The 19,058-nt window shown below is 26.6% G+C and overlaps 2 protein-coding genes across 2 annotated transcripts; one reads left to right on the forward strand and one right to left on the reverse strand.

The window, feature by feature from the left end:
* Window positions 1–6,692: 6,692 nt before the first annotated feature.
* Window positions 6,693–7,878, forward strand: LOC119667943 (phospholipase A1-like). The gene is made up of 3 exons (XM_038077296.1): window positions 6,693–6,758; window positions 6,823–7,048; window positions 7,112–7,878. The coding sequence occupies exons 1-3, from the start codon at window positions 6,719–6,721 to the stop codon at window positions 7,836–7,838; spliced, it is 993 nt and encodes a 330-aa protein (XP_037933224.1). The 5' UTR covers window positions 6,693–6,718; the 3' UTR covers window positions 7,839–7,878.
* A 5,132-nt stretch (window positions 7,879–13,010) lies between these two features.
* Window positions 13,011–14,102, reverse strand: LOC119685205 (phospholipase A1-like). The gene is made up of 3 exons (XM_038099441.1): window positions 14,063–14,102; window positions 13,801–14,005; window positions 13,011–13,737 (listed from the first exon to the last, which is right to left on the reverse strand). The coding sequence occupies exons 1-3, from the start codon at window positions 14,100–14,102 to the stop codon at window positions 13,011–13,013; spliced, it is 972 nt and encodes a 323-aa protein (XP_037955369.1).
* Between the last annotated feature and the right edge of the window lie 4,956 nt (window positions 14,103–19,058).

Raw genomic sequence — 19,058 nt, forward strand, 5'->3', positions numbered from 1 at the left:
AAGATTCCTGTAATGATTCTAACTTTTTCTTTTGATAAGTCCATACAACCGTGGTATCTCCTGTTGTTATATGTACTAATAAATGATTTGGATTGTGTTAATCCTGGTATATTATTCCCGTTCTTTTTTTTCTGGTTCTACCTTACTTTTATGAGAGTGAGGAGGGTACTGGTCTTAATCCACAGAAAGCTTCCGATCCCATCATCGGTGTGGCTGCTACTTTCTTGTCTAGTTTGTCTGAGTATTCGTTTCCTCGTACGCTAGTTTGTCTCCATACCCAAAAAATCGACCCTTGTTTTGATTCGTAGAAATTTAATGTTTTTAAAGTTTCTTAAATTTTCTAAAGGAAATGTACATTATTCTGCATTGATACCTACCTATACTAAATTATTTTGTCAAATTTATATTATCATTAGTTGTTTTTAAATGGTCAAATTTATTTACAATTTGTTGCAAATTAATTCTGTAGGCAATGCTGTATTATATTATATATTATATTATATGCTAATAAGTGCATTTATAGTTTGACAAATTTTTAATATTTTAAACAGTTACATCTACTGGTTTGTTTATTTGTAATATTGCCAAAATAATATTGAGAATATATTTTAATAGTTAAATGTTGAGTATAAAATGTGAAAAAATAAATATTAGATTTGAGTTATCCGAAGTTTCAATGTCCATTACATTAGTAAATTTTATTTCTCATCGAATAAAGTCTCTTTTTAACTTCTTCAAATGTACAACCGCTTTATAATCAATTTTCTCCTAGACTTCTGGATTTCTGGCAATATCGGATTAAAGCTCAAAAGCAAATATTTCGAAGGGTTACTAAAAAGATTTTATTAAAATATACCTATACAAATTCCGTATTTTCAGTGAACTTGCTACAAATGAATTGATAAATAAACATTTCTGCTTTAGACATCCTTTCTCAAGTTCCCTTCGTGGTAAATTTACTGAAGACATAAGATTCGAGTAATAAAAAATTCGTTTCTCTTGAAATAAAAATTTTTAATTAATTCTTTAAAACCTTAGTTTTGAAACTTTAACTTATTGTTGCCAGAGATTCAGATGCTTGAAAACGAGTTCCAGATTTGAGCTCAGCAACCCCAAATTAACTTAACACCAATGAAGAATCAAAAAATGGAATTAAATGTCGCACAGTGTTATTAATTAATAACGCTGGTAAAATACATATATGTACATATATACTGCATATAAGTACAAATATATAGGACAAATATTTACGTTTGGACAAATATTTACATTTCATCCGTTTGTTGAAATATCCTATTTGAATTATCAATAAATTATTAAGCATTCAGCACTAAACAATTTAAGTCCCAGTTGCTTTCCCCCCTTTTTTAATTTTGTATTGTCAGGTATAAATATTCAATATGCAAAAATTGACATATTAAATAAATTTTTGCAAGTATCTGAAGGGAGTTTATTCGGAAATTCGTAAGTTATAATCCATGAGACTCTGCCTACTTTATAATGACTTTTGTCGCGGTTGTGACTCTGAGGATGAGGAGGAAACTGTACTCCATTTCCTGTATCAGTGCCCATCTTTAGCTAAGAGAAGATCAAAAATCTTCAGGGCCACCTTCTTACAGACCTGTTACGATTATAAATCAATACCCATTAAGAAAAAAGCCAAAGATAAATTAAGTAAAAAAATATTTAATTGTCTGAAATTTAATATCCTTCATTATCCTCTTTTAATTTAAAACTTCGCATTTAAAATTTAATGATCGAAAATTATCCATTTTTGTGACTTGAAATCAATTAAAACAGTTTTTAAGGCACTGTATCTGTATTTGTCCAAATTACTTCAGCAATAGATACAGACTATTTCAATGTGATTGCTTGATAGTTTGATTTTAAGTTTAATTACTAAAATTTAGAGAAAATGCAGATAAAGAAAATTTGAAAAGTTTTTTATTTGAAGTTTTATTAAGTTTCCTCTTAATTGTAAGGATGCCATAAAATTTATTGAGTTTAACTTTAAATTTTAACTTTAAAAATTAAATAAAATTTAACTACTTTAACATTGCAGAATCATTTAATATGAATTCGATTGCTTTAATTTGAATTTAAATAGTAAAATAATTATTTTAATCGTTGAAAATAAATTTTGAAGAAAGGTCACTTAATGAGAAAGAAAGTAATCAAGTGAAAAGATTTTAAGAAATATATTCATTTCATATCAAAACATTTTTCGAGTATTTTTTAAAGAACATAAAGCATACTTTTAAGTGCTGTCAGAAATATTAAATATTTTTAAATAAACATATTTTTAATGAAAAATATATATTATAAAAATATTTAAATAAATATAAATATAATAAAATTAACATAAAAGTTAAGTAGATCTTCAGTACCAGGCTATAATTATGGGCTCATAGTTTTTGTATGAAGATTGTTTTGATAAAATTGAAGCAATTTTATTAAAAATTTTAATATTTTGATGACTAGTGTAGTTTATAAACAATTTAATACGAAATTTGAAGTTACAATCAAAAAGTATATATAAAAGTAGAATAGATTATTAAAAATATCATTATTTTCTAGTGCTTCGAAAAATATTTGTCTATATATTGTAAATATTTTTCTTTTAACAATAATTCACAAGTATTAAAAATATTACAGTTTTACTATTACAATCTCTAACAATATAATTTAACTATTATAATCCACAATTAAAGTAATTAACATATAAAGTGATTATAAAACGAAATTCTGATGCAAATAAAATCAACACCAGCAATAATTTTCAAAAGAGAATATTAATTTGTTATAAAGTAATTAGATTTAAAAAATCATATATTACATTTAAAAAAATAAAACAAATAATATTGTATAAATTTATATATAAAGTCAGTAATAGTCATTTTTTGAATTGAGAATTTTTCAGTATTACGTTCCTAGATTAGGTTCTAGACATAAGAAAGAATATATAAATCATGCACTACAAAGAAAATAGTATTGAAATTTAATGATTAAAAATAATAATAAAAATAAAATTAATTAATTCAGTTATTCTACATCTGATTTCATTCTAATATAAATACAGCATGTGGATTTGTTAATAAAATCTTTACAGCAAATTAACAAAACTCCAAAAAATGTGCGAACATAAAAGTCAAGTACGGCTTTGGGTCAGTTGGTTAAGGAGCGCTGACTCCGAGGGTCAAATTTGACAGGGCACGAGTTCAATCTTTGGTACTTGCAGCCTAAAAAAATTATTTTCGAATAATTAAATACAAGAATTATTTCCAAGATCACTGATGATGGGTATTTAGCAATACTTGAAACAGCTGTATGGTCAGCAAAAAATTCAATTAATTAAAATAATATAAAATAATATTTACGATAGCAGATAAACTATTGAAATGTATTTGAGAAGTATATATTTCAATTTATTGTATTCTTATATATCTTAATATTATTAATAAATATTATTTTATTTAATCTTAATAATTAACTAATGTAAACCAAATTGCTTCAAACCAGTATAAAACATATAACTGTTTTATAATATTACATCAGATTTTAAAACTAAATTGTTTTAATAAAAAATTTATGACCTCATAACAATGGTCTGTTTTAAAATATTTAATTTTTATTGCATTAGCTTTATTTTATTGCTAATTCTAAGAGATAGTTAGTTTTTAAATTGATATTCAATTTGAGTTCAATGACAATAAATTGTAACAAATATGCCAGTAGTATCAGTTGGCGCTTTTGATAAAAAACCAAACTAACTATGAAGTTCCTGTTTATTGATTAGGTGCAGAAGTCCGATAACAATTTCTTGGAAATTATTTTATTAAATGTTATATGAATTGTATAAAAATGTATTGTTAGCACACAATTTAATAAAACTTTTTAAGAATTCAACTTTTGGCTTTAATTTTTACTTTAATGTCTATGCAAAGACAGTGGATTTCGTGGTGCATAGTTTGTATAATATATAAGTAAGTAAATATTTACTCATCAACGGATTTATTTAGTATATATATTATTCAATCATATTACTTTGTAATTTTATTGTTTATTCAAGTTTGATCGATTAATCTGCAAAGTTTTTCATTCATTATGGCTCTAGGCCACTAAATCTTTAATTAATGCTTGTAAATGTTTCGTATAAGCTAAAGTCGAAATTTCAAGAACATTTGGTGGAATCACTTGTAGTTGTATGTCATATCTAGATTTAAAGCATTTTCTATTAATCAAACTTTTACCCTCTTACTTTTTAAAGACAAAATCCATACCAAAAATCTTTACTGTGAAATTAATAAAGGTAAAGAAATTTATCAAGTAAGGGCTGACCATATCTTGGGTAGTTTTGGATACTGTCAAATATACATCATCTGTGGTCTTTGAAAAAAATATTCAAGAATTTATTTGTTTAAAAAAATTATCTTCCTGATTTAATAACGAAAGTTTTAAATATTTTTTCACTTTTACCATCATCTTTCTTTTAAAAATAGTTTTTTGTCATAGAACATTAAGTTTTAATTAAAGATCTAAAATAATTATATTATAGGCACAATACTGCCATTAAGTATATATATTGTGTGAGAATAATAACCTGCTTCCTATATAAGAAAACATTTTATAGATATATGAGCGAATTATTTAATTGGTGAGCAAAGTGTAAAAGTGACTGAAAATTTATTGCATATAATAAATAATTTAATCTAATAAACAACTAAATGGTAAAAATATGAAAATACATAAAAAATATTAATCAAATTTACTAAAAAAAATAAATAATACAAATTGCATACCATAACATATTTAATATACTTTTATTTTTTGGGTTTCATTCCTCAAACTTAATTTATATTTTATTAAGATTTATTTAATAAAATAGAGAGAGAGAGAAAGAGATCAGACCCCATTCATTACAATTAATATTAAAGAATATTATATACACATACAAAGATATATATGAACATATTGAAAAATAATTCAAATTATTATAACCTAGAAATATGGTATGCATAATAATTATACCGTCTTTTTCTTGTGACTATTAGCTAAAAGTATCTATGAACTAATGGTCTAAATTTTCAACTACTCGTATATTAATATAATATAGATAATACAATTTAATTAGAATTAATTTACACTTGAAGGAAATATACGACAGGAGAGTAGTAGAGTAAGTAAGATTGACGTCTACCTGTTGCGCACCATTAAACAAATGGTATACGCAGTAGAATATATTGAATTTTTTTCAAGTTTAATAAATTTATTCTATTATTGCGATCGTGTCCCACCAGTACGTTTATTGTCATGCTTCACCTATTGACCTATTCACCTGTTGACTTATTTATATGAAATAAGTAGCTACTCTCAGCGCACAAAGTCTTAAAGATTTAAACTGTTATTGCTCGATTGCGTTCAGACATGGTAACATTCCATCAATCTTTTCAATGGATGGGAATAGAAAATCTGACTACCTATCTTCTCGCTTATACTTCGAAAATAACTTTACCATATATCTCTCTTAAGAAAGGAATGGGAGGCAGGGCTGCTTACAGCGCTAGGAAAGATAGCGATCAATACCAAGGGGTCTAAGATGGACAAAGGCATTGGAGACGAAATCTATTTGAGGCAAAAATCTCTCCATTCTTAGAGTATGTGCTTTTACTTTTTTATTTTTACTGACAGCCAGCAAGCTATTAAAGCTTTATCAGTGGTCTATATTATATGTGGAGAATTTATCAATGCACGTGAAATTCGAAGTCCAAAGTAATTCTAGTTTGAGTTCTTGGGCATTCTAATATAGTAGGAATTGAGCGAGAGACGACCTTGCTGGACTAGGCGGATTCAAAACGGCTTTTTTAGCTAATTGAGGAGGATTGTTCCTCCCTCCACTTCAACTAACTAACTAAATTTATTATATCTTATAGATCTACTTCTTTAGAACGGCTATAGTTTTACAAACTTATTTTTTGTTTTACTGATTAATGTTTCATATGGGCTACAATTTATATGAAATGATTTAAAATGTATATATAGGTCGTGTGCGAGTTAGGCTAAGTTGCGTTCTAAATGAACGCAACTTAGCGTTCATTCTAAGTTGTGTCGATAATGTATTGATGTGTCGATACGTGTTGATAAATGGCAAAATGTGTGCAGTGCAAAAAATCCCAAAAAATCTCCCATTTGGTTTAGCATCAACTTAGCTTAACTCGCACACGTCCATAATTATACAAAATATTACTGGTTAGTTTACTTTTTTAATTTTTTTTATTTGTTTACTTATTTTCACTTCAGCCTCTTTATAAACAAAAAATAATAATAATAACTTTTGCGACTCTTGAAAATAAAAATTGACATTTTAAAATTAAAAATGAAAATTCAAAATTTTAAAAATGGTCATATTTTTATATATATATATATTTATATTATATTATTATTAAATTAAATATTTTTATATTATTATAAAATCATCAAAGTTATAGAATTTAATATTGTTTTGAATTTTTTTCTAAATAAAAAAAACAATTGTAAGGTGCAATTATAGTTCATGTATATTAAATTCTAATAAAATAGTAAATTTATAGATTTACTTAAGTTATCGTAATCGAACCAATGCAATCTAATCTATAAAGAAAAAGTGTCGCAATTCTAAGAGCTACCAAATTACTAAATTTGATTTCGAGTTTAGTGTAGAATAAGATTAAAATCAATCGAAATGCGACTAATTCTTGAGTTTCTTTTTATTCTAAGCATAGGTGAGACTAAGAGACTGACTTACCGCATAATATTATATTTATAAAATTATTATATATCACATAGCTTCCAGCTTTGGAGCAACGTTGGTCAACGAATTGAAAAGTAAAAATGTTAGTGATAATCAAAAAATCAGTGAAAACGAATTCTCATCAAGATTTGTGACTGAAGTTGGTGAACAATCTGTCAAATTTTACGTATACAACCGTGAAAATTTGGAAACGCCAGATTTCGTAGAGTCTAATGTCGAATCAATCATAAGAACTATTTACAATCCGCTCAAACCAACTGTGTAAGTAATTTCAAATTTTTTATTTCACCGCAATTCTAAATTAAACGAACTACAAAACTTTAGTTTCTCAATACATGGTTGGTTAAGCAACAAGGACTCAGATGAAAATAAAATAATTGTTCCGGCAAAGCTTGAGCAAGAAGATTGCAATGTGATTGTGGTGGACTACAGTTTGGTTTTGTCGGAACAGAGTACTGAGGATATTGCATCATATGTTGGTGCCAAAGTTGCAGATTTCATTTTGCTATTGTACACGTATTTTGATGTGAAGATATCAAATATACATGTAGTTGGTTTCAGTATGGGTGCACAAACATCTGGTTTTGTTGGACAATTCGTTTATAAATCAACTGGTGAAAAAATAGCAAAAATAACTGGTTTAGATCCAGCTGGAGGCATGTACAATTCTCTTCCAGAAGATGAACGTTTATCAGCAGATGATGCACATTTCGTTGAAGTTATACACACCAATGGTGGCATAGTTGGCTACTACGCACCTTGTGGTCATGCTGATTACTATCCAAACGGTGGTAGAATTCAACCTGGTTGTAGTGTTATTGATTTGGGTTGCTCTCATTTACGTGCTTTTGAGTTGGTTGCTGAAATGTGGTCAGCTAAAAATGAATATGTCGTATTGAAATGTGCATCAACCAGTCAAATGAGTTTGGACCAATGCTCTTGGGTTAATGTCAATATGGGCAAAAATTCTGAACGTCCTGGTATTTATTACTTACAAACGAATAATGCTACTCCCTTCGGAAAGGGTAGTTATGTGCGAACGTTTTTATAATAATGTACAATAATAAAAAAAATTAATTTTATTTGGAAAACTTATTTATCAAGCTACTTAAAAATCTAAAATAGTAAAAAAGATACAACATTTTTTAGTAGTAAATTTAAAAGTAGAAAAATACATGTCTGTGTGCGAATGTTTCACCCAGATACTAATTTAACCACAAGTCAGTCTTCTCACAGCAATTCATGTCATCATACTTCAATTTAAACTTCTTGCAATTTTATCATTGCAACAGTTCACTTCTGTTTCATTTAAGTAACTTCACTTTCTGTAAAAACTTTACCACGTCCTATTGTTTGTTGTAGTCTAAGGATTCAGTTTGATGCAGTCTAAGGACTCGCTGTGAGTGTGTACTTGTAATTTTATCTACTCACCATGATGCACGCAGAATAGGAATCTCACGGATGTTCAAACATTGTTGACATTTATTCGTGCATAAAAAAGTTGTGTCGATATTAACAAATATTTTTATTGATTTTATTTAAAGGAATTTTATTATCTTTTTACGATTTTAAAAGCATCAATATTTACTTTAGATACAACAATTTTTTTTCTATTAAAACGGTAATATATTTCAGTTCAAAGACCTTTATCCTTAAATTTCTTGTGATCAGCTTTAGGTCATATTAAATTTCTGTTATATTTCGTTTTTTATTTAAAAAGTTTCATTAAAAATTCTTTAAATTCTTTTAATTTTTCGTTCAAATACTTTTGAAATATTTGCTCTGGTTTTTCTAAAGTAACACTTCGTTTGACATTTTCAAGATAACCATCGTCATCATCAGTGTCAAGAGAAGACGAAATCAACATTAATTTGTTGGAAATTCGTTAAAAGATATTTTTGTTTCGTTTTAATCTGCGTGAAGTGAATTTAATAAAAATATCCATAACGGAGTACTATTTTATTAGTTTTTTTTTTGTTTTTTGCATTTTTCCACAATTTGAAACAAAATTGTTATTTTATGCACGTACGTGATGAATTGAAATTTGAAATGTGTATACAAATTCGTACAAATTTAGTAACTTAATATCGAAATCAACAAGAATTTAAAACCAAATAATACTCAAAAGGCACCTTAGCACCACAAAAAAAAAAACGAATTATGTTGTTCCATTGGATTAGAGCCTGGCCTAGTTTTTTTTTATTATTTGTATATGGTATATCAGGGCCGCATTAACCCAATTTAGAGCCTTAGACACATTTTTCATACCGAACCACCTAATTCTTCTATAATTAATATTACTGATATTATATTCATCGATATACAAAATTCGAGGGCGGTTTGATAAGTCAATGACTTTTTGAATTTCGCGCACAGTTACTCCAAATGCAACAGTGCTGCCGTCAGCTGTAATCTGTCAGTGGGCAACTTTCGTTCAGTTGGTGTTTGATAACCGTTCAAAGCAGACAACCTCTTGAATTTTTACGAAAATGGAAAAACGTGAATTTCGTGTGCTGATTAAGCATTACTAGCCAAAATCCACGAATTGGGATACGAACTGCTGCCCCATCCAGCATATACTCCAGATTTAGCCCCCTGCGATTATTTTCTGTTTCCAAACCTAAAGAAATGCCTGGACGGTAAGAGATTTGAGTCGAATGAAGAAGTCATTACCGAAACCAACGCATATTTTGAGAAAACCTATTATTTGGAGGGAATAAGAATATTAGAAAAACGCTGGACTAAATGTATCGAACTAAAAGGTGATTATGTAGAAAAATAAAATGTTTGCCGAAAAAAATTTGTTTTATTTAAAAAGTCACTGACTTATCAAATCGCCCTCGCATATTAGATATTAGAATTCGTAATAAGCATATGCAAGCCAATATTTATTGGTTTATTACATACAGTTAGCCAACAGAAAAAAAAAGTATCTTACACTAATAATATTAAATACAATATATTTATTTGTAATTATAAAAAAAAAATGGCTAGATTGGTAATTCCGCAAAATATTTACTGTCATAACTGCAATTAAACGAAGAAAATGAAGTATTTACTACTTTGTATTGTTAATGCCGTACACTCTAGAAGCAGAGAATAGCTTTTAGAATAGCTAAGTAATCTGCTCTTTAGTAATTTTGTGAAGCTAGCGGCAGATATTAACTAACTTTAGAGGTTCTTAAACTGCACAGCTTAAATCAGCTTCGAACATGTTTCCATTGTTTCGTTATATCATGTTTCCACTGTCTCATTTAGGCAGTTTTGCTCATTAAGGCCGCTTATGGGGTTAATTTTTCATACAAATAGCTTTAATATAAATGAAGTCATTATAAATAAAGCAACTGATTTCAGGCAAAACATGTCAAATGCAACCCTTAAAAATAAATTTCCCACAAGGAACATTACCAAATTTGAAATATTTAAAAGAAATAAAATATGTAAAAAGTAAACAAACATTTCACACGCATAAATCAACTTATGCTATTGGAAACGACCAAATCTTAATTTCATTAACACAAATAGTCTTATCTGTAGTGGAAATATGATATAAGAGCGTTTTGTAATGAATAAGGTGCGAAAGTGTTGATTAAACTTAGAACCACTTTAATCAAGCAATAATTAACAAACAATAATAATATAATAGTAAATGAAAAATACTAAATAAATAAAAGAATTTTTTGCATTTCAATTAAGTATATCGAAAATCCACTTCATTAAAAATCAACTTTTTTTTGAGAATTTTCTTAGTGTAGTATTAAGTTTAAAAAAAAAAAATACAAAAAAATAAAAAAATATATACTGAAGTTTAATTAAAATAAATTTCTTAAAAAAAAATACCAAAAATATAGACAAAAATATAAACAGAGAAATTAGTTTAAAGTAAAATATTATTACATTTTATTTGAAACATACAATATAAGTCAAATATAATGCTCTGAGCGTTATAACGGTGGCGTGTCGGAAAAATCGTTATACATTTTATATCACTATTATCGAAAGTAAATATATATGATGTCAAAAAATCATACTCCTATTTTAACACCATGAAGTATATATGAAATGGCGAGCATATGATAATTACATATATATGTATGGTATTTGCTTTACAGATATAAAAAAGTGCGAAGAAAATATTTTTGTTCCACATCGCCAAGAGAAATAATGCAATTACTGTTGGGTGATCATATTATTTTTGCCTTGAGAGTTATGTTCAATATTGTTTGGTATCTTAGGTATTAAGTTTTGAAGTCTATAACACCAATAAGTGGTAATATACTTGCACAGTTAAGAAGGTCCGTATCGCATAGTGTTGTATATATTTATATGTTTCTAAAGTGGGTATAAAATTGGATATATCTTTTTAAGGAAAGCTTTACAAATATCTTTAAGTTGTTTTAGTCACTTCTAAATAATTATCAAACGATTGCAGTGGTGTTTTGCGTAAAAATCGCTGAAATCAATGATTAAAAGTTCATAATTCTCTATGGTATTCTAAAATTGATTAATTCAGTACAATTTAAATATGTAGCTTAGAAATCGCAGATACAGATAATATCTGCCTACATTATGCTGATAGCATAATATATTATAAATCCCACAATGAGAATATATGTAGAAAGTGATATATAGTATTCACTTTTAGTGAGTATAAGTGAACAATTTTTAACACAAACTTGTCAAACTTAACAGTAGAATGTTATCATAGAACATTATTAAAAATCTACGTATCTTTTTTAAATGTATTGGCAAATGTTATCTTATAAATCACATAATCTCTGTAGATATACCGGAAATTAAATACATTATCTTTAAAATTATATAAGAAAGTTGTTAACATTTTAAACTAAAACTTGATAAATGGCTTCTAGCATAACGCGGGTCTTTTCAGTCTGTGGGAATACTTGTTCAATCCTCATCACTGCTAAATACGATTTTGTAAATTGCCTTTTTGTAAATCAGAAAAAAATATCCATATCAATTGATGTTGCATTATATATTTTTGTGCCCATCCTAATAGAAAATCAGTATAAAAGTTTTTCTTGTATAATACAATAAGCATAGTTCTTTATGTTATTTTTATCTTTTTAATAATAAAAATATTTTTACAAATATATTTATAATATTTAATAATATTTATTTTAATATTTAATATGTATACAAATATTTTTACCTGTCTCTTTTTTTGTTGTTATTGAAGAAAACGGTTAAAACTACAAGTGTAGGACTTAAACCGATTAAAACCACTTTTTATGAATGAATTTAAAATAGTTTTTAGCAAATGCTGAGAACAATAAAAACAATCAAGGGATGAGTAATTAGAATTTACATTATCAAATGCCCCTAGTCCAAGGGGTGCACAACTCTATTGCATGTCAATTATGGGAGTATTACTAAGAAAAAATGGAGGATGAGTAATTGCTTAAGAGTACACTCTTAAGATTCTATAGTGAAAATTTTTAAATTAGTGATGATAAAATGGAATAGTGAGAGGATATTGTCTCATTTTATAAAAATACAAGAGCCAAATACTCAGGTAGTTTAAGAAAACAATTCGATTTTTATTCTGTTTTCTTTTTTTTTTTCTTTTTCGAGATACACGTTTATATCTAATAAAATATAGTTTAAATCTTATACCTATTAGATAAAAAAATAATATAAAATAAAAAATGTTAGATGGTATATATATAACATATATTAAAGCCAATTTTTGCCTCAGTTTCTCTCCACTGGGATCTTTCTTATATATAGAACGCTTCTAACACTTTAAAAGAAAATATTAACAAATTTCGTTTGTTCTGTGTGAAATATAGTAAAAGTATTACTTATGGGATATTCCAGTACTGTATCTCTGTAAATAATACAGTACTGTAATACAGTACAGTACAATAATTATACAGTAATATAGTATGTTACATCTGTAAACTGATGCAAAGTACGTGTACCATTTGTGCTACACAACATTCTATAGTAAAGGAAATTTATTTTTTCAAAATATTATGCGGATTACCTGATAAAAATTTCTTAAGCAATACTTCATTATTCTATAAATATAACTAGATTAAATAATTAAATAAATTGTTTATACAACGGAAACAATAATCATTATCAATTTCAAATTGAATACTGTTAAATGCTCTATCGGTAGTATGAAATTCCTAATATAATTTTTTACTCGAATTAAATTCACTCTCTTTTTTACAATCACAGCTTATTTATTTCTTTAAAAAAATGTTGAGACGAAACTACCCTTACCATAAGGAGCAGCATTATTTGTTTCTAAGTAATAAATTCCAGTGCGTTCGTAATTTTTGCCCATATTTACATTAACCCAAGAGCACTCTTTCAAACTCATTTCATCAGTTGATGCACATTTCGTAACAACATATTCATTTTTAATTGACCACATTTCAGCGACTAACCTATAGGAGCGTTGGTGGGAGCATACCGTATTTAGCACACCGCAACCAGGTTGCACTTTACCACCATTTGGATAGTAATCAGCATGACCACAAGGTGCGTAGTAAGCAAATACACCACCATTAGTGTGTACGACTTCAACAAAATGTGCATCATCTGGTGATAGGCGTTCATCTTCAGAAGCAGTATTGAATGTACCTCCAGCTGGATCCAAAGCAGTTATTTTCGACACTTTATCACCGGTAAATTTATAAATATATTGGCCAGCAAAACCAGCAGCTTGTGCACCCATACTAAAACCAACTAAATGAATTTGTGATAGCTTCACATCAAAGTACGTGTGCAACACCATGATGAAGTCTGCAATTATGCTACCTATATATGGTGCACGGTCGTCAACTGCAATTGGCCCCAACGCTGAGCTGTAGTCCACAACAATCACATTGCAATCTTCTTGCTCAAGTTTTGTTGAAACAATTATTTTATTTTCATCTGAGTCCTTGTGGCTTAACCAACCATGTATCGAGAAACTAAGGTTTTGCAGTTCGTTTAATTTTAAATTACGGAGAAATAATATTTTTGAAATTACTTACACAGTTGGTTTCAGAGGATTGTACACATTTCTTATGATTGATTCGACATTGGATTCCACGATTTCGGGTATTTCTTTATTTTCACGGGAGTATACATAGAATTTTATAGGTTGTTCACCAACTTCATTTATAAATTTTGGGAAGGATTCATTCGGATTTACACTTTCATTTTTTAATTTGTTTATTATTTTCCCATAACCGGAAGCTATTCGATAGTAGAATAAAATAAAATATGTGCATTATTTTATTTCTTTAATCTCACCTAAGTTTAAAGCTAAAATAAATACTAAAATTAGTCGCATTCCGATTGATTTTAATTGAATTCCACACTAAACTCAACTGTTAAATTTGGTAGAAAGCAATGCGAATGTTTGCTTAGCTTTCGAACTTTCATTGATTAAATTGCAATGCATCGATTAGTAAATCTTTGAAATGATATAGATAGTACTGATTATGATATACAAATACTGCGATTAGTACTATATGACATTGTACAATACCTTATACCAATATTGAAATTAATATATATAATATAATATTACACATGCACACGTATATTAATAATTTAAATGAGTCTAGAGAAAAATAAAAAATCATTAGCAGTTAAACTCATTTATATCTTTCACCATCTTTTTCGATTTTTAGGAAATTATGTTATAAATTTGAAAATCTTTTTAAATTATATATATTATATACATTTGTCTTTTTTTTTGCAAATTGCTTAAGATTTTCAATCTGTTTTTCTAACTAACCATTCGCACTAAAAACTAATACAAATTTTATTTTTACATTGCTTTATAGCATTCAGCTTCATATTATGTTTAAAAAATATTATTAAATAAAAAAAATTATCAATCAATCAAAATTGATTTTGTTGCCTTTAAACTAGACCTCACCGAGTGTAATACAACTATGCCAGTGATCGAGACAAACCTCCATATATTTTTCTTATCCTGCTTAAAATATGGCCTTCAATTTCTTAAGCAAATATCTTTAAAGCGCATATCAAATCGAAACACCAAAGAAATGATACTTTTAGCTTTTGGCTGAAATAATTTAAGATTAACTATATATGATACATGATATAGTGCAATAGAATTACCTGAAATTTTTTATACACATACAATTTAATTAATAATATTTACGAAAAGTGCAATTTATTTCAAAAACTTGAAATAGTTAAATGTTCAATTTTGAGTCTACTTTGTAATACATATATAGATAATAAAAATAGTACATACAGATAATAAAATATATATTCTAGAACAACACACCTAACAATAAAAACTGCAATACTCATATAACAAATACAAAAACATTCTTATTAGAACCTTTGTTGTAATAAAACCTTTTTATTAAATACGTTTTGTCGCAACATTGCAAAGGGTTATATAGACATATTTTTTATATACATATATATTATAAATATATATTATATAGATATATTATTTTATAATAATATATAATAATAATATATAATATAATAATATATAACTGGTACTTTTTCCTTTTAAATTATTTTCGTATTCTTATTTTTTAGAGCAGTTATCATACACTTCCGTTATTTCGTGATTTTAGTGCTGTTAGTTAATATATTTTTCTTTTCTTTTTTTTTTGCTTCTGTAATGCTCTTAGAAGATTTTTATTGTATCTTCTTTTGGTCTTAGTTGAATACTGACTGCGTGCGTGAGAGAAATTATAGCGAAGGAGTTTAGCAGAGTAATTAATATGAGCTGTGAAATTTTTGGTGTGTGACCTAATAAGTTTAATGAATGATGTTGAGTACTTTTGTATTTATAATTTCTGTGTTTAGTTTATTTAACTAAAAGTTTGGATGTTTCTTTTATTTTTGTTTTTAAATTCTGATACTTTGCACATTGACTGTTTATTATACTCGTAATGAATGCTTGTGTGAAGTAAATGAAGATGTTTGTTCGCAGGATGGGTACTTGATATAAAATAAATAAAAATTTATTTAATGGGAGTAAATTTTGAATTATATTTTACTTAAATTTAAAAATATTCACAAGCATGTTAACCACTTTTTAGTAAAAGCATCTCCTATGTATGGTTTAATTACTGCAATAAGTGATGGTTTTTAAAGCAATCCAATTAACCAATTTAAAAACAATATGTTTTTAAAATTTTTTCTTGATTTCTTAAGAAGGGTTTCTTTTGGATAATTACAAGAAATATTTGAAAGATAAAATTAGGAAAGAATATCTAAGGTGAAACTTTTTATTTATTTATTTATAATATGTTGAATGAAGAAATGAGTTTCGTATATCTTTAAATGAAACATTTTTAGTAACACTTCAAATATTAAATTTTTTTTATGTTTGAACCCATTATTTCCAGAGAAACCAATGTCTTAGAGAAAAACTGTTGCAGATTTTTATTGTATTTAATCAAAAATAAAAAAAGAAAAATTACTTTATATTCGTCGCACAATGTTATCATTCAGTTCATACGATTTATTGCAGAACATATTTTAAATATCTAGAAAGTGTCATTATTAATTATGAACAATATTTAATATATTCTACTACTTCTTTCATGATTTCAATGTCATTTTAATAATAATTAAGTTATATTAAAAATTATAATTTAGATAAGTTGTTACACTATTTATCTTTATTGAGTAGATATTGTCTTATGGTAGGGCCTACTGACTCATAAGTTATTTTTTTGTAGATTCTTTAAGTTGATATGTTATTTTTTTTCTTACATTGAAAAATTAATTACGAGCTATATTTGATAATGATTATGATGTATAAATAAATTGCTACAATTTCTTTTACAATACATTATTCATTTATAAGGTGATATAAAATTAACAACAGTGGAGGTTATACAAGTATATAGTTTCGAAAGTAAAGTCGGAAAGGTAAATCCTTCAGTGGATATCATATCAATATTTTATGGTATTTGGACGAATAGAATAAAAAGCATATGCTTCTGTTACAATATGAGCACCAAATACATAATAAATATTAAGTTTTGTTGTTCCAAAGTTTTCGGTAAATTGATATATCAAATTTATTCAAATTTATGAATGAAACTTAGATATAAATGATATGTAATATATTGACAAACTGAAATTATTGTGATTATTGCAAATCTCAACAAAGCTTTGTGTATATTTATAAAAAATACGTTAAGATCATCATTGAAATTCATGGAGTTCGTCATTAATTGAAAACCTTATGCATCAGCTAGATCAATCACTCACAACCTATGACTTCTATCTTATCTAAAAAATGCATTTGCATTTTGTAGCTATAGAATACATTTAAAATGCTTGTGTAGATATCCTCTCGTCCAACAAAATTTTTATAATAAGAAAATTATTTTAGAATAACATTTATTATAAAACTTGAAATACAATTTGTATAAAAAGAAGCTTATAATTAAGATATTATAGGAATTCATACAATGTTTACCATATATCATTGACGATTAATTGACCAAAAGTGTAGTGCAAAAAAGCATCTACGTAAAATATTAAAGATAGTACGATCAATTATTTTAAAATATCTTACAGGGTGTTTCCTAACTCAGTGACATTAATGCATGAGGTTATCGCTCTGTCTAGCAAACCAAAAAAATGGTCTCGAAAAAATCCATTTTCAATATTAACTGACATACAAATTACCAAAAAAAAATTTAACCAAAAAGAAATTTCAATCAGTCTCTGAAAAATGCATTTTCTAAGCTTATGGTCAATACTCATTTTTAACACATAAAATGTTCTTTAAGTAAAAGATTCAAAATTTTTGTGCTTACAAACAAGGACCATAACAGTTGTCACTATAAAAATAAAAATAACTCTTATCATTGGTATTTAAAAATAAAACTCAAAAAAAACTAATTAAATTTGCTTACATTATATTTTTCAAAAATAATTATTATCATCTGCCTTTTATTTTTCCACGCACAAATAGCTCTTGCACTCTGCTTTTTATTTTAAAACGCACAAATAATTGTTATTTTTGCCTTAAAAATATAAAAATCAGGAATAACTTTTATTTTTGAAAACAAAATATAAATCTCACGACGTGACTGATATTTTTAAAAACGAAAATCAAATAAAATGCATTCTGCTTGTAGTTGTTGTAATTTAGTTGTAGTGGTTTTTGTAATTTCATACAAAATGTGTTAAAGAGTTACAAATGTTTGCAAATAAATGTTTGATGTAATTTTTTAAGACTTTTAAGTAAAATATTAGAACAATTTTTATATTTCTCTGTTTCTCACACAAAAATATCTGATTGACATTTAAAAATTTTTTTCAAAAGAAGTATCGAACTATCATCTAATATCAATTTGCTATAATTATATTGACAATGCAGATATTTACGACTTTTTTCGAAAAAAACGCATCAATTTGTGATCTAGCAAGTGTTAATTTATTTCGATATACTATTTTGGAGATATTGAAGACTTTTATTTGTTATATATCCTATATATTCGATAGAATTATAAAATAAAAAGCTGTATACAAGGAAACCCCTTTATATAGTGTTTTTTTTCATTTTGTGAACTAAAGAATTATCTTCGTAAATTAAAGAAAAACACCCTGTACTTAAAATAACTTTTATTTTATTTGATATTTTAATCTTACATTATAAACATAATGGAATTTGTTGATAATAAAATTTGTTCCGTTTTCTTTTTTTTTTTTTGAAAATAAATGTATTTTATTATTTCTGTTTCCCCTCAATTTATTTATTTTGATTATATTTCTATTTTTAGTCATTTTAGTGTACTTTGTTAGTTGAAATGCACTGCAAATGTACGTAAACAATAACTTAAAAAAAAACATTTTAATTTTACTGCTTTTAAAATGTAGAAGAAATTTGAATTTATTGTTTTGAAAGTCTTTAAATCTTAAGGTTAAATTACAATAGAATTTTAATGTAGTACGTAGGCTTTTCAACAGTAAAATTACCTTGAATGTCTATAAAAATATATGTGCTATTTTTAACTCACAGAGCATATATTTATATTTCAAATAAATTAATTTAAAATGAAATCCATATCATAAATTTTGAAAAACATTTAATTTTTCAAAAAAAACCCCAACTTTCTTATAAATTTATATGCACCGCATATCCTTGTTCATAAATCCTCTACATCTTTACGTCTTTATGTTGCAGTAAACCGCCTTCGAGTTTCAAAACTCGTCCCTTTTCATTTTAATCCAATCAGTAAAGCAAATTTTCATGCAACATTAAACTTTGGCCAATTTTATTTTG

Source organism: Teleopsis dalmanni, chromosome 1, assembly GCF_002237135.1.
Source record: "Teleopsis dalmanni isolate 2A chromosome 1, ASM223713v2, whole genome shotgun sequence".
Taxonomy (NCBI): domain Eukaryota; kingdom Metazoa; phylum Arthropoda; class Insecta; order Diptera; family Diopsidae; genus Teleopsis; species Teleopsis dalmanni.

Bases quoted from the DNA above. Each gene is read 5' to 3' on its own strand.
- LOC119685205 (XM_038099441.1), bottom strand. From the start codon at position 14,102: ATGCGACTAATTTTAGTATTTATTTTAGCTTTAAACTTAG. The intron at 14,006-14,062 runs GTGAGATTAAAG...ACTATCGAATAG, and splicing joins TATTTTAGCTTTAAACTTAG to CTTCCGGTTATGGGAAAATA. The intron at 13,738-13,800 runs GTAAGTAATTTC...GCAAAACCTTAG, and splicing joins AATCCTCTGAAACCAACTGT to TTTCTCGATACATGGTTGGT.
- LOC119667943 (XM_038077296.1), top strand. From the start codon at position 6,719: ATGCGACTAATTCTTGAGTTTCTTTTTATTCTAAGCATAG. The intron at 6,759-6,822 runs GTGAGACTAAGA...TATATCACATAG, and splicing joins TCTTTTTATTCTAAGCATAG to CTTCCAGCTTTGGAGCAACG. The intron at 7,049-7,111 runs GTAAGTAATTTC...ACAAAACTTTAG, and splicing joins AATCCGCTCAAACCAACTGT to TTTCTCAATACATGGTTGGT.